The following is a 16,386-nucleotide window of genomic DNA, read 5'->3' on the forward strand; positions in this document are numbered from 1 at the left end:
GTTTTTCCATTCCATTCTCTGGATTCAGCACTTGATCTCTTGGTCACTTAATCCTAATCTCTACATGCCTGGTCAGAGCACATAATCATGTTTTTCTTACTCAGGATGATCAGATACAGAGGGGAAGAGAGAATTGAACCTGGTCTCCCCAGTCTTGATCTCTGACACCCATGGCTACTTCATATACCATATTTTTCAGGGTATAAGAAGCACTAGAGTATATGATGCATCCTCGTTTTTGGGGAGGAAAATAGGGGGGAAGAAATTTCTGCCTCTCCCTACCACGTATTCATCTGGCTAGCATCCTTAGCCTGGTCAGCTTCAGCATATTAGTTAGCTGGTTGCGAGCATGCGCTTGAACAGCTCTCAAACGGAGCGTTTAGAGGCTGAAAACGTGAGGCGCGGAGCTCAAAAACGCAAGCCATTATCTGTGGCAATCTCTGCAGCCAGGAAGAGGACGTGCAGAGGCTGAAGGGGGCGGGCGGGTGGGTGGGGCTACATTCAGAGTATAAGATGCACCCAAATTTTCAGTCTCTTTTCGGGGGGGGGAGGGAGGGATACTCCGAAAAATATGGAATTTCTTTTCTCCAGTGAGCTCAGAAGATACAGAATGTTATATGATTTGGAATAAATTCTATGAATGGGTAGAAACAAAAGGTAGGAATTGGAGAAAAGTAAGATCTTAAATGTCAGTACGGAAAATAAGAAGGTAAATAATTATAATATTTTAATGTGAGAAAAAACTTAGCTAAAAGCTTTTTGGTTATATTATTACTATTGTTACTATATCATTATTATTGTTATTAGCTTGTACGTTAATGTTTAATACCACTCTTCTTTTTTTGGTCTTTTTTATTTGTAAATGGTATACCCCAGGGGTGGTACTTACCTTTACTACCGGTTCACAACGGGATCGTGCGCGCAGATCGCCTATGACGACATCCAGGGCAGTGGGCGGAGCCTCCCGCTGGTTTTACTACCGGTTCTTGCGAACCAGTCCAAACCAGGGACAACCCACCACTGATATACCCTAACAATGCACTGTTTTTTAAAAAAATAATAATAATTAAAAAAAGTGACAATAAAATTAAATAAAGATAATTTCTCTGATGAGTTCCATGTCTGATGAATTATATCTATAGGGGCTTTCCCCAAACTGCATCTCCCAGAATGCATTTCCAAGAAGCTTGCTGTGGGAATTCTGGGATTTGCAGAATAATCCAGTAGTTCCTCTGGAAAAATCTTTTTGAGCATTCCTGACCCCCAAAATTGTAGAGATTCTGACCAATTAGCTCTTGATTTTAAACCAGGTTAAAAGCACCGTCACGTAACATGCAAGAGGCAAAAAGTAACCTTTAAAATTGTTTGACTATTAAAAAAGACATTAAATTTTTTGAAGTCAGTAGGTGCTGTGTCATGCTGTAGCCTATGCGTTATTTTCCCTCTCCTCTCCTTTGGGTACTTAGCTGATTCTTGAACACCCCGCAGCTATTATTTTTCACTTTGTCTTTGAAATAATCAGTAGCCTTTTGAAAGACTTGAAATTGGGTCCTTAGAGGACATTATCAGGTCCTTAACCAATGCTACAAGGCTTCTTCCTTGTGGGGGAATTTGAGTAACTTGGTTTTGTTGGAATTTGCTAAATTGATGTTCCCTTTGATCTGCTAGGTTTGGAATTGCTTGAACTGCAAAGCAAGCCTCAAGATACTTCCTGTCTTCCTGCTCTGAAGGTTTCAGATATTGAACCAAGGATTCCGTTTACTGAACTGGAGATGGCACATACAGGTTAGGAGAACTGAAGTATGGAGGGTGAGGGATGCAAATAAAATACCATATTTTTCAGACTATAAGACGTTCCGGACTATAAGATGCACCTAACTTTTGGGGAGGAAAACAAGGGGGAAAAAAAATCTGCTTGTGCCTCCCAGCAATTTCCCTCCTTGCAGCAAACAGCAAATTGCTGTCCAAACAGCACAATCCCCACTGCCTGGTACGGACCGAAAATGGGGCACGCGGAGGCCAAAAACGGGATATGCGGAGGCCGAAAATGGAGTGCATGGAGGTAGCAATAGGCAGCAGTGGTGAGGGGCGGCGACGGTGGCAAAGGGCAGTGGCAAGCCATGCAGCCTGAAACAGCTGATAGGTGGTATTCCAGGAGGCAGATCTAACTGCCAACCAGCTGCTTGTACTAAATTGGGCTGTCCTGAAGCTGACCAGGCTGTTTGCTGTTTGCTGCAAGGAGGCAAATTGCTGAGAGGCAGAGGCCAAAGGGTGGGGGCTGGCGGGTGGGCGGGGCTTCAGCAACATTCGCTGTATAAAATGCATACACATTTCCACCCACTTTTTTGGGGGGGAGGAAAGTGTGTCTTATACACCAAAAAGTACTGTAAATCAAATTCTCTTAAGTAGAAAATGAAGAGTCTAGACTTCACAAGCTCCTCGGTAGACTTCAGTTCCAGCAATCCCCATCCCACAATTTTTACATGTGATAGTGTATCAGTGTAGTTATAAACAGTCTTTTGGAACAGAGGAAAGTATGGGGTAGTCCTCTACTTACAACTGTTCATATAGCAATCATTCAAAGTTGTAAGGGACTCGAAAACTGATTAGTCCTCATACTTATGACCATAGCACTATTCCACAGCCATGTGATAAAATTTTGGGTGCTAGGTAACTAGCATCTATTTGTGATGGTTAAAAGAATCCCAGGATAACATGATACCATTTGTGACCATCTCAGGTGGCTCTAACAAGTCATCAGTGGGGAAATCCAGATTTACTTAATGACTGCTTGATCAATTTAACAACTGCAGTTATTCACTTACTTTTGGCAAAAATGATTTTAAAATTGGGTGGGACTCAATTTAGCAACTGCCTTGTCCCCAATGGTGGCTGTAACTAAGGACTATCTGTCTGTATCATGATCGTTGTTGCCATACATACAAACCAACCTAAAAGGACAGCCCTTAGACATTCTTACCAAGGTAGTCCTTGACTTAACTCAATTTGCTCAGCAACTGTTCAGATCTGCTTTGGCACTGGGGGAAAAAAAAGATGTACAACCAGTTCTTAAAATTCTTGTCAACACAAGACCCCTCCTGTCACATGATTCTGCCCCAGGTGCTTTGATGCCAGGCTAGTAATTATGATATCCCAGGGAGCTGTGGTCATGTAACTTGCATTGGTGCTTCTCACTTGAATTCACAATTCCAACTCACTTGCATTTACCGTATTTTTCGGAGTATAAGACGCACCGGAGTATAAGACGCAGCTTAGTTTTTGGGGAGGAAAATAGGAAAAATAAAAATCTGCCTACCAGGTATTCATCTGGCTAGCGTCCTTAGTCTGGTCAGCTTCAGCACATTAGTTTGCTGGTTTTTTATCCCCTGCTTGGGAATAAAAAACAACTTCTAAGGCACAGCTGAGAGGAAGCAGCAATGAGAAAAGCAGACAAAGCACGGGGAGATCGCTTCACTCGGCTAGTTAGGGCTGAAAAAAAGCTTCTAAAGCACAGCTGAAAGTCGGAGGGAGCAGGCAAAGCTAGGAAGATTGCTTCACTCGCTAGCGCCTCGTTAGGGCTGAAAAAAAGCTTCCAAAAAGCTACATTCAGAGTATAAAACACACCCAAATTTTCAGCCTCTTAAGGTGGGGGGAGAAGGTGCGTTTTATACTCTGAAAAATACAGTAGCCTGGGCCAATCCTCTCAGGCCCTCATCCCTACTGGGCATACCTGTGTTCCTTACTTGAGACTCTTGCTTCTTCCCTCTTAATAATCCATACATTTTAGACGTACAACAGCAACTGCTGTGACTGAAGGATAGTCACATGATTTTGCACTTTAGGTCTGCACCTTGCACTTTATGCCTATATCACTTACCAAGGGCAATCCTGGCCATCACAACCTAGGGATTATCTGTACTGGGAGGTTCCATTGCTGTGTACGCCTGTGGTCCTTTCCCTGCTGTTGGATGATAGATATGAGGGACAGGAAAAAGAGCAGATCAGTGAGTCTTGGCAAAACAGCTTAATGTGGACTTAAGTTGAATTGTCTTAGCATTTTCGACATCGCTTGGTAAATGATCTTTTCTTGTTTCTCTGTAGCTGAGGATGTTCCTGTCCAGTACTGTGCTCAACCCACAAATGGCATAGTTTATTTCAGAGCCATTTCCAGCCTGAACACACTCCCGGAAGATCTTCGGCCTTACGTTCCACTTTTTTGCGGTGTCATCACCAAGTAAGAGCGGGTTACGTCTGAAGCTTTTTCAGCAATCTTTGCCCCTATCTAGGAATTTTCCTGGTCTTCCACCCATATCAATCATATTCTCCACCAACTTATTTTGTGCCAGAATTGTCATGAGTGGCTTGGTTTGGGAGCTAAGTTGGATTGCCAATTATGGTAAAAAAACTTCGTTTGGAGGGATACTATCAAGGTCACGTGACATGTTCATACCATTTTATAAAGCATTGGTAAAACCACGCTTGAAATACTGCATCCAGTTTTGGTCACCACCAAAGATGCTGAGACCCTAGAAAAAATGCATAGAAGTGCAACAAAGGGGACTAGAGGCTAAAGCATATGATGAATGATTGAGGGGAACTAGGTATTTCTAATCTAATGAAGAGAAGAACTTGGGGTGATATGATAGCAGTCTTCCAATATTTGAGGGGCTATCACCAAGAAGAGGGGATTAAAGTATCTGAAGGAGCACAAGAAGTAACAGATGGAAGCTTATCAAAGAGAAAGCTTATCCAATCTGGAATTAAGGACAAGTTTCCTGACAGTGAGAACAATTAACCAGTACAATAGCTTGCCTCCAGACGTTGTGGATGCTCCATCATTGGAGGTTTTTGAGAAGAGATTGAACCGACTGGAGTAGTATAAGGGTTTCCTGCTCAAATGGGGCTGGACTAGAAGACCTCTGAGGTTCCTTTCAACTCTTATTCTGTATTCTTTAGTACTGCCACATCTGTGTCTGCGGTATAATTGACTTGCCTCAGTCACACTTTACATAAGGAAGCCAAGTGCTCAGAGCATTATCAGTCAGAATCCAAAGATCTCTGTGTAACTACGGGTTGCTTCCCTCAGCAAAATCACAAAGCAAGGGGATGAAGAGGTAGTTGAGATGCCAAATTCCAGAAAAGGCTGGATTATTCAAGGCCCAAGAATGGCTCCCTTCTTGCAATTAGAATTTGCTGCTACAAATATTAGTCTTTCCTAAACATTGGGTATAATTATAGAGTTTACCAAGGACTGTATGGCGAACCTGTGGCATGCAGCACCCTCTCTGTGGGCACGTGAGCCGTTGCCCCAGTTCTGCTCTGCCGTGCATGCGCGCGTGCCTCCCACCGGCCAGCTGGTCATCAGGTCTCTGCCGTGCATGCAGGGGATGTGCAAGGTGGGGAGCATGCACGCATGCGCAGGGGGTGGGGCAGGGCTGCGCGCGCTTTGCATTTTGATGGTTCAGGGGTGCATGCACGCTTTGGGCACTTGGTCTGGAAAAGGTTCACCATCACAGATCTAGGATGAAAGCCCAACCATCTAGAGTGAGTAATTTGTTTGTAGACCCACACAACTGTATGAGAACCCAGTTTGTTCTTCTCTCTTTATTTTTCATAAGGATGGGGTGTGGAGCACTCAACTACCGAGAACAGGCTTTGGAAATAGATCTGAAAACAGGTGGCCTTTCTGTTAACACACATATCAATGTAGATGACTCCCATCTGGACATGTATGAACAGGTGAGTCCATTTCCAGTTAAGGTCTGGTCAGTTGCACATGGATAACCACCTATGCTTTGCTAAAACAGAATTGCCAATTAGGAAGTCTCAAGATTAAACTCTTACTCTAATTCAATAAGTGGCATCCTCTAACTAGCTCTTAATTCTTTCACTTGCTTTTTTCTCCCTCTTTGTTTTCCTAATTCCTTCACTGTTTGCAATATGAGGAAAATAAGTCAGGTCTACCAGTCAGCACTGTTGTTAAAATTATTTTGCAAATAATATGGGACTAATGCATTTGGAATAGAAAGTGCAATATCCATGGACACATTATGATAAAGTCAGAAAAGCTGAAGGGGCGTGTTAAAGTTCTTAAGGCTCAGATGTTCTTCCATGCAAAAATCCAAATCACTCTTCCATCGAAATTCAAGACGTAAAGGACAATTCTCCATTTAACTGGATAATTAGTTCTATTGCCAGTTTACTCTTACAGTTAGGAAAGCAAATAATAAATGGTGTGAAATTGCTTGATGATTATAATAGTGATAGAAGAAAATATCCGTAGCTCAGGTAGAAATGAAGGGAGTCCTTGGTGCTGTCAGAGCTTTGTTGCTTTCTTGCAGGTGTATCATTACCCAAACTAAGTGCACCAATGATGCTATCTACATTGGATAATGAAAAGTCTGCAAGAAAATAACCAAGCTCAGAGACCATCAAGGATCCCTCATTGATTATACTTTTCTTAAAGCTGAGATGTACAAAAGGAGAGAAGAGTAAACTGCTTTGTAATTGTAAAGAACATGATGCACTTGTTTTCCAAAATGCAAGCTCTATACTCCAGAGGCAAAATGTCAGAAGGATAGCTTAGCCCAGCATGTTCATTTTGCTATTTTTTCCTAAATATCGGAAATAGTAACAGGCAGAAAAACTTCTGCTTGTTACTTCTGCAAAGTACTGCAAAGTTACTTCTCTTCCTCCCTCTACAACTTCTTTTGATTTCTGATGAATCCAACATGTTTCAAAGTGTGTGCGGTTCAGGGCTTTGGAAGATTGGATTACTGTTTCAGGAGAGGAAGCGACTTAACACTTGTTAAGACAAACTGTCTATCAGGTTCATTAAGATCTAAGTTGAATTCCTATTGAAATAATGATTATTAGGATTTGTGTATTGAACTGGGGAAGCCAGGGATTGAACTTGGTGTAAATAGATCCTTCCAGTTTTGAATGCAGAGATATTCTAAAGTTGTGATGTGAAATAATTTAAAGTACCGTAGTTTTTGGAGTATAAGATGCTCCGGAGTATAAGACACACCTTAGTTTTTGGGGAGGAAAATAAGGGGGGAATCTGCCTTTGCCTACCAGCATCCATCGGTATTTATCTGGATAGCATTCTGTCAGTGTGTGAGAAAATTGAGGGCTGTTTGGAAACTGAAACAGTATTTGCTGTGTGAGCAACAAGGAAGGAGACAGCAAGGAGCCTGGGCGTGGCTTAGCTCTGCATCTCCTGAGTCTGTGCTAAAGTTGCAAACTAGTCTGCTGCTCAAAACTGAAACTGAAACTTCTCTGCTTGTGTTTTGCTTGGAAAACCTGCTTTTGGTATTGTGTATTTTACTTCATGTTATATAATATATAAAGAGAAGTTATTTAATCCTGCTGAATCAGTTACTTGTATGTGCTTTTTGGATGTGACTGTTGCTGCAAACCCTTGAGCCCTTGCAGCAAATAGCAAACAGCCAGGTCAGCTTCAGCACATTATTGCAGCCTGATTCAGCATGAGCAGCTGATTGGTGGATGGATCGGCCTCCCATAATACCCTCAATCAGCTGTTCCAGGCTGCAGGGATTGCCACAGACCATCGCTGCCTCTGTGCCTTACATTTTTGGCTACATTCGGTGTATAAGATGCACCCAAATTTCCACCCTCTTTGGGGGCGGGGGGAAGTATGTCTTATACTCTGAAAAATATGGTAAGTCATTAGTGGGTAGGAGATTTACATCTACAAAGGACTATTATCATTTTTGTGCTTTAGTAAGTTGGATTTCACAACTACCATTGGCATTTTAAAAAAGAATACAAGAATCCCATGTTAGTCTTCCTTAAGTAATTTTCCTGGGTATCACTTTGCTTTATTTTTTCATTTATTCCTAAAATTCTTCTTTAGGGTTTGATCTTCTCTTCATTGTGCCTGGATAGAAACTTGCCTGACATGATGCATCTCTGGACTGAAATATTCAACAAGTATGGTCCATTTTAGGGAACAATATTTTTATGTAATTAAAGTTGTATATTTCTTTGTGTATTTGAATTTATTATCTGCCCATCTCCAATGGATAGCTCCATTGGTAATACTTAAAACACCTTAGTAAATAACTTCATATTGGTTGATACATATCAGTTGATTGATTGAACAATGCTCCTTTTGGCTGGTGTTTTAATTAAGAGGAAGAGAAGGCCAATAATTGTCTTGGGTGGAGGATTGCTGGTGCTTTGAGCTCCTTTAAAGAGAGTAAAGATGGAGTGAATGGAATTAGATCTCCATTCATATGGTCCCAAACATAATGGCCATTAGTGAGAGAGTTAACAGTAAGTAAACCTTTGATGAACCTTCCCAGTTTAATCCTGCGTCTTATTTGTAACAGAGGTCCTTTTTTTCCTTTCTCCCTTTTCTCTTTGCAGCCCTCATTTTGAAGATGAAGAGCATTTCAAAGTCTTGGTTAAAATGACGGCTCAAGAGCTATCAAACGGCATCCCTGATTCTGGACATCATTATGCCTTAATTAGAGCAAGCAGGACTCTGACCCTTTCAGGAGAATTGCAAGAGATGTTTCATGGCATGGAGCAGGTGAAATGAGAGGGAAAGGGTTTGATACATCTGGCATTAAAAAAAAAAATGGGAAGATGCCCTTATTCTGTGTTGCCCAGGTCTGCCCATTAAGATTGTTCCCAGTGCCTGTGTTTTTTTATTTTTCATTGAACTGGAGATGCTCAAGACTGACGTTCTGCATATGAAGTGGGTTTTCTGTCTTAGTCAAAGCATCATCAAAGGCTCCAAGTGTCCTCATGGAGAACCATGTGATACAGTCTTCTTTGCAGTACAATTTCTCTTTCTAGTAGGGCTGGAGTGTCAAACTTGTGTCATCAGACGTCATCACATGATGTATCGCAACTTTTTCCCCCTTCACTAAAATGGGCATGGCCAGCTCGTGATGCATCCGGCTCGTGGGCCGCAAGTTTGACACCCCTGTAGTAAGGGATGAGTTGCTGATCTTTTCAGGGAAACCCAAAACCATAACTGCTAGTCAGCCCAATGTACTCATATAATTAGTGATTAAGGCCCTCAAGGCATTTAAGTACTCATTGTAAACATTAGTCTTGTAATAATTTTCCTTGTATTAATGCAACACAGATAATCCTAAATCTACAATCATTCATTCAGTTCAAGTTACAATGGTACTGAAAAAAATGACTTGCAACTGGATCTTATTGATACATCCCCATAGTCACTAGATCAGAATTGAGTTACTTGGCAACCAGTGTGTATTTACAGTAGTGGTCAAAATTGTGGAAACCTTTGGGAAAAGTGTATTTTTGGGGTTTGATGGCTAATAACACCACTTTTTGGGGGGGAGCTTCAAGATAATCCTATTCCACTGCTAGAATGGCCTGGGAATAGCCCAGACCTTGACCCAATTGAAAATCTATGGAGCCGACTAAAGAAACTTGTTAGTCAGAAGCGACCCAGCAATAAAACCCAGTTAATAGAAGCCATCATTCCATCTTGGTTTCACTTTAGAACAGCTGCAGAACTGAAAGACTTGGTTCACTCTATGGGAAGACGTTGTGAGGCCGTAATTCATGCTAAAGGTTACCCAACTAAGTATTAACTGACATGGTGATAAATTTTGTATATCTCGTTTTTTTCTATGTGTTTCACTTTTCTTCTTTATACTGCAACTGCTATTCTAATAGCAAATCCTTCATTAAAAATATTGCGTTACATTTTTGATTAAATTATCTTTCCATTGATATATAATTTTATGGTACTACTGAGAAAAAAAGTGGTGTTATTAGCTAGTTTTATAAAATACACTTTTCCCAAAAGGTTTCCACAATTTTGGCCACTACTGTATGATACTTGCAGCATCCTGGGGATCATGTGAATACCATTTTTACCAATCTCAGCTGGCTTCCGAAATGCAAAGTCAATGGAGAAGCTATCTATGCTTTTGCTCTTAATACCCTTCCATCCTTTTTCTATTCAGGTGAAACTGATGAAGCGAATTGCAGAAATGGCAGATATTAAGTCTGTGCTCCGAAAACTGCCACGCATCAAGAAATACCTTTTAAATAGTGACAACTTGCGGTGAGTCTGGATTCATCCTTGTAATCCTTGCAGGCACCACTGAATATGCATGATGTCATAGTTCAGCCAATCATGTTATTTAACTGAATCCTAAAAACTTTAAAAGTTTCAAAAACTGCTAATTGATTGTAGACCTCAATTACATAGTTGCCCAGATATTTCCATCAGTGAAAATCTAATATCTAAATAACATTAGGAGCTGCGATGGCGCAGTGGTTAGAGTGCAGTATTGCAGGCTACTTCTGCTGACTGCCTGCTGACTGCAATTTGGCAGTTCAGATCTCACCAGGTCAAGGTTGACTCAGCCTTCCATCCTTCCGAGATGGGTAAAATGAGGACCCAGATTGTTGGGGGCAATATGCTGACACTATAAACCGCTTAGAGAGGGCTGTAAAGCGGTATATAAGTGCTATTGCTATAAGTTGACTAAAGCAAGGAACTTCTGAAGAAGCTCCTTGAATTGTTATGTGTAGGACTTCAGACTGAAGAGAAAATAAATTCAGATTCCATTTTCAGATTATTGCCTTGAGAACACAAATGCCAAGGGTCTACATTTCTAGGCAGACCTTTCTAACTAAATTCGAAATTCATGGCTTCCAATTCTGCAGTATTTTTGGGAGTATGTTTGTTGGCTTTGAAAATGTTGGTCTGCACATTCATTTTTTTAAATTTGACCTAGGAACTGCCAAACAATTCGAAGATTTGCTTCTCCTTTGGAGCTTAAAAATAACAGATGTATCCTTCACTCAATCATCCTTGTTCTCTGCAGCTTTCAAGCTGGGAAGAAAATTGGTTTCTCGTTATATTCACCAGAGGCTATCTTGTACTCGCTGTGGCGTAAGGAATAGTTGAAGCTTCCTCAAGTTTTGAAACATCCATCATACTTACTAAGAATCCATAATTTAACTTGGACAAAGGTGTTTGGGAGAAGCATAGATGGCCTCCATTTTAAAAAAATGTATTACTTTTCAAAAACAGACAAAATACAAACTAATATAAAGAGAAAAAATGAGGGGAATAACGACAAGTTAAAAAGTGGGGGAAATACATCAGATTATTTTTTTTAAAAAAAAGATATAAAACAAATGATCTCCAACTTTTTTCAGTACAGAAATAATAGGATATGACAGTTTTAAGTTTAAATGAATAATCAATGTTAAAATACCTTAAATATAATAATAATAATATATTAGTATATTAGTACTAATAGATAATGGTATTGAATAATATTGTTATTATTGTTAATAGATTAAATTCTAATAACATTCCAAAAGACCAATATTCATAATGCATTTCTCTTATAAAACAAAAATGATCTCCAACTTTTTTCAGTAGAGAAATAATAGGATATGAAAGTTTCAAGTTTAAATGAATAATCAATATTAAAATACCTTAAAATACTAATAATGCATTAGTATATTAGTACTAATTAATATTAGATAATGGCATTGAATAATACTGTTATTATTGTTAATAGATTAAATTCTAATAACATTACAAAAGACCAATATTCTTAATGCGTTTCTCTTAATTTTAATCTAACGCATAATAAACTCTCAAATATGAATAAATGTTTATTTGAATATTTCTCTAATCAAATCAGATGACTGAATTTCTCTGGGTGAAAATAATACACATTCCTCCTATACAGATGTGCGGTGAATGCTACACCTCAGCAGATGCCAGTTGTCACAAAAGCTGTGGAAAATTTTGTCCTGGGAATTGCCAGAAGTAAAAAGGAACGGAAGCCTGTTCGTCCCCGCATAATTGAGGTAATGGAGGAAACTAAATTAAAATATGCTTATGCAAATGTGAGATCTAAAGGGAATGGTAGTAGAAATATCAGGAATAGATGACTATACGTATCTCTCTGGTACATTTCAGCAGTTTGCAGGAAGCCCCTGGTCATACATCTCTAGTCAAAAGTAGGGGTGCTACATTGAAGGGTAGTTTCAATCCATAACTTACCGATGGAGTCTGTGGTTCTGATTAATACAGAGAATTTTAAAGCAGGTGGGAAAAAGTGCTTTTGTCATTGATTTTTGCATAAAATCAATGGGAAGGAAACACTTCTGTCAAAACTCCAAGTAGCTTTTGGAAAAAGGACGACAATGCTATTGTAGTACTTGTGTTTTTACCAATAGAAGAGAATGTTTGTATTCAGGGTTGAATTATAGGGTCCTTGATGCCCTCTGAGTTTGGTTGTTGCTTGCAGACATTTCGTTACCCAACTAGTTAACATCTAGAAGTAGTTTTTTTTTTTTTTAATAGTCTTATTCAACCTTTTTTAGTTTTAAAAGCACATTTCCATTTTTACAGTATTCAACTATTGCTAACCATTCAAATTTCATAATTCCAATCTATGGCCTATAATTTTATACATTATGTACATCATGCACATTATACATTATACATTATGTATTAAATAGGTAATATAAGTTTTTAAGGAGACATGGTGGCTCGGTAGCTAAGGCTAAGGCACTGAGCTTGTCGATTGAAAGGTCGGCAGTTCAGCAGTTCGAATCCCTAGTGCCATGTAACAGGGTGAGCTCCCGTTACTTGTCCCAGCTTATGCCAACCTAGCAGTTCAAAAGCACACAAAAAAATGCAAGTAGAAAAATAAGAGACCACCTTTGGTGGGAAGGTAACAGCATTCTGTGCTCCTTTGGCGTTTAGTCATGCCGGCCACATGACCACGGAGACGTCTTCTGACAGTGCTGGCTCTTTGGCTTTGAAACAGAGATGAGCACCGCCCCCTAGAGTCGGGAACAACTAGCACATATGCGCGAGGGGAACCTTTACTTCACTTAATATAAGTTTAGCAGGAAAATTATGTAGAGGTGGTAGTTCATTAAGCATTTACTACTTTGAGCGGATGTAGGTCACTGCCCCCAATTGTGATTAAATGAAGGAGAAGATAGAAGAACTTGCTTCTAATTTCCTTTCCCTACAACACCCTACTTCAATTTAAGGCCTATGGCCTGTCGCTTAGGAGTCTAGGACAATTCACCATGGCCAAGTTGCCATGACTATTTTGCCATGGCCATCTTGCCATGGCCAACTCATCACAGCCACCTTGCCATGAGAGAAGTCACCACAGAAAATTCCACTCGGGATAACTCAATGCGATAAACATTATCCACCACTGGTTTTTTTTTTTTGACATTATTTCCATTCACAAAAATGGAAATTATGTCAAAGAAACAGTGGCTGATAACATTTTGTTGAGTTTTTCTCCGTGGAATTTTCCGTGGTGAATTGTCCTGTGCCAAGTTGATTATGGTGAGCTGTCCTGCAGTGAGTTGGCTACATTGAAATGGCCGTGTCGAATTGAATATGGCGAGATGGCGATGGTGAAATCACATCGGTGAGTTGGCCATGGCGAATTGTACCATTCCACTGCTTGGGAATACAGATACTCCTTGACTTACGACAACAACTGAACCCAACATTTCTATTGCTAAGCAAGGCAGTTGTTAAGTGACTTTTGCCTTATTTTTACAGTCTTTTTGCCACAATTGTTAAGGAATCACTGCCGTTTTCATGTGGTCATTAAACAAATCTGGCTTCCCCCATTGACTTTGCTTGTCGGAAGGATTGTTGAAAAGGATATAAATAGTGCTCACATGACCCAGAACACTGCAACTGCTATAAATATACATTGCAGTTGCCAAATACATGAATTTTGATCATGTGATCTTGGGGATGCTGCAACAGTCATAAGTGTGAAAACTATAAGTCACTTTTTTTAGTGCCCATTGTAACTTTGGTCATTAAACAAATGCAAGTCAAGTACTACCTGTACAAGTTTGTACCTCTCATGGATAGTCTTTATCTTTAATACTAGCTGTAAGGATGTCCAGATCTTGGAAGACTGATCGAGGTTGCTCCTGGTTAGTATTTGGGTTTGAGGACACTAGGCAATCTCACAGCTGTAAATTAGTCTGGGAAGTTAAAAAGCCAAACAAAAACCAGAATAACTGTGGCAAGCCAATTCTCTACTGCTAAGGAAAAGCACTTTGTGATGTGTTGATGTAAGGAACCAAGCTTTACTTGCTAGACAATCTGCTTTCCTACAGGTGGAAAAGTGAATCATGTAATTGCTCAGTAAGACTGCATTATAACTGTACCGAATCTTGTATTTCTAGAAACCTTCAGATTCCCAAACTACTAGCAGTGAGGCTGGTTCCCAGATCACAAGGAAACTAATTACGGTGAGCTTGTTTTCTGTGATCTAAGTTATAATTACCAAATCCTTTTGGGGAGATAGTTACGGCTTTGCAGGGAGAATACAAAGCTGGTCTTGCAACAATATCTTGATCAGTATTTCTTTTATTATATTTCTGTTTCACTTTCTTATCCTGTAGAGGGCCTTCAAAGTGGTATGCATAACAATTTATGGGCTCACAAGTCTGATGGATGGTATAGAAATTTGATAAAATGTAAAATATTTATATGTTTATATCAAACATGGATATCCATACTTCTAATCCCACGGACAGGAAAAGATCAAGATATCTACCGTATTTTTCGGAGTATAAAACGCTCCAGAGTATAGGACACACCCTAGTTTTTGGGGAGGAAAATAAGAAAAAAAATCTGCCTCTGCCTACCAGCATTCATCAGTATTCATCTGGCTAATGTCCTGTAAGTGTGTGAGAGAATTGAGGGCTGTTTGGAAACTGAAACATTATTTGCTGTGTGAGCAACAAGGAAACAGCAAGGAGTCTGGGCGTGGCTTAGCTCAACTGTTCTGTACTAAAGCTGCAAGCTGTGCTGAGCTGTGAAACTGAAACTCCTCTCCTTGTGTTTTACTTGTATTTACTACCATGTTGGAAAACCTGCTTTTGGTATTGTATATTTACTTCATGTGTTATATTATATATAAAGAGAAGTTATATATAAAAAGAAGTTATTGAATCCTGCTGAATAATTACTTGTGTGTGCTTTCTGGATATGATTGTTGCTGCAAACTCTTGACACGTCCTTGCAGCAAATAGCGAACAGCCAGGTCAGCTTCAGCACATTAATGCATTCTGATTTAACACGAACAGCTGATTAGCGGGTGGATCAGCCTCCCGGAACCCCCAATCAGCTGTTCCAGGCTGCAGGGATTGTCACAGACCATCGTTGCCTCCATGCCTCACGAGACACAGAGGCCAAAAACATGAGGCATGGAGGCGGCAATGGTCTGTGGCAATCCCTGCAGCCTGGAACAGGTCTAAAACGTGATGTGCAGAGGCCAAAAATGGAGGAAGGTTGGGGGCTGATTGGTGGTCAGGGCTACATTCGATATATAGGACACAACCAAATTTTCATCCTCTTTTGGTGGTGGGGGGGGAGTGTGTTTTATACTCTGAAGAATACAGTATTTAGAAATGTATTGCTGTATTTTCTATCAGCATGGGCAAAAATCAGAGCCATAAATCAATATGCATATTCAAGAACAAAGCAAGGAAAAAGCTTCTAAAATTACAGCAAATCTAACAGTGGACAACTAATAATATTAATTAGGAACTTCTTGATAACTCTTCAGTTTTGGAGAGACCACATGAATTTTAAAGCCCAGGCTCAAGACAGCTGCTGAAAGAAAGATGATTTTTGTTAAAACAACCAAATTCTTTGTCTCAAAGGGAGGTGAGAGATTCTAGTCGAGAAAAGTCAGATTCTGGCAAGGACACCTGATCCTAATTTCTTTTCTTCTTTCTCCTTTTCCTACTTCTCTTTTAGGATCCCACTTTTCAACCCTGCCAGATGAAGACCCATTTTTTGCTTCCTTTCCCTGTAAATTATGTGGGTGCTTGTGTTCGCACTGTGCCTTTCACGGACCCAGACTACGCAAGGTAGGCAGAGAAATGTGCTATCCGATCATACATGTGCAAATTAAGTTGAAAGTGGAATGTAAAACATCACTTCTTGTGACTCTGGTGAGAATATAAATATAGATAAAAATGATGCTCTCTTGATGATTTATACTGCAAAGTTGCAGATTCTGGATCCTTTTGGGATGCAAAGGGCACCATTATGTAGTAGATATATGCACTGATTTAAAGCCAATTTGGTTCTAAATTGCTTAAAGGTATAAATTTTAATTTTATAACTTTAATTTTATAAAAGAAAGTCTTGATCCGAGGGAGGCCACTGTACCTCAGATAGCCGGATGTGAGTCTCTCCTGGTGAAGTGGGGCCATGGGATGCAGGTGGGCCTGCTGATTGCGTACCTGGCTCCCTGCACGTGACAGCGGCCCTGCCCGAGCTCCTCAACGTTATTGCCGGGGTGGCGGTTGATACCCCCAGGCTCTTGG

General features: G+C 40.1%; 1 protein-coding gene across 5 annotated transcripts in view; it reads left to right on the forward strand.

The window, feature by feature from the left end:
* PITRM1 (pitrilysin metallopeptidase 1) overlaps positions 1 to 16,386 on the forward strand; it is a 61,046-nt gene that overhangs the window by 33,566 nt on the left and 11,094 nt on the right. For all 5 annotated transcript variants that reach the window (XM_034402607.3, XM_087893030.1, XM_034402606.3 and 2 more), the window contains 9 exons: positions 1,669 to 1,785; positions 4,102 to 4,234; positions 5,619 to 5,739; positions 7,880 to 7,956; positions 8,395 to 8,560; positions 9,981 to 10,081; positions 11,733 to 11,853; positions 14,230 to 14,295; positions 15,812 to 15,924. In XM_034402607.3, coding sequence (XP_034258498.2) covers positions 1,669 to 1,785; positions 4,102 to 4,234; positions 5,619 to 5,739; positions 7,880 to 7,956; positions 8,395 to 8,560; positions 9,981 to 10,081; positions 11,733 to 11,853; positions 14,230 to 14,295; positions 15,812 to 15,924 — 1,015 coding nt within the window. The remainder of the gene's footprint in view (positions 1 to 1,668; positions 1,786 to 4,101; positions 4,235 to 5,618; positions 5,740 to 7,879; positions 7,957 to 8,394; positions 8,561 to 9,980; positions 10,082 to 11,732; positions 11,854 to 14,229; positions 14,296 to 15,811; positions 15,925 to 16,386) is intronic.

This window comes from Pantherophis guttatus, chromosome 4 (assembly GCF_059756535.1).
Source record: "Pantherophis guttatus breed Tessera chromosome 4, ASM5975653v1, whole genome shotgun sequence".
In the NCBI taxonomy this organism is placed as follows: Eukaryota; Metazoa; Chordata; class Lepidosauria; order Squamata; family Colubridae; genus Pantherophis; species Pantherophis guttatus.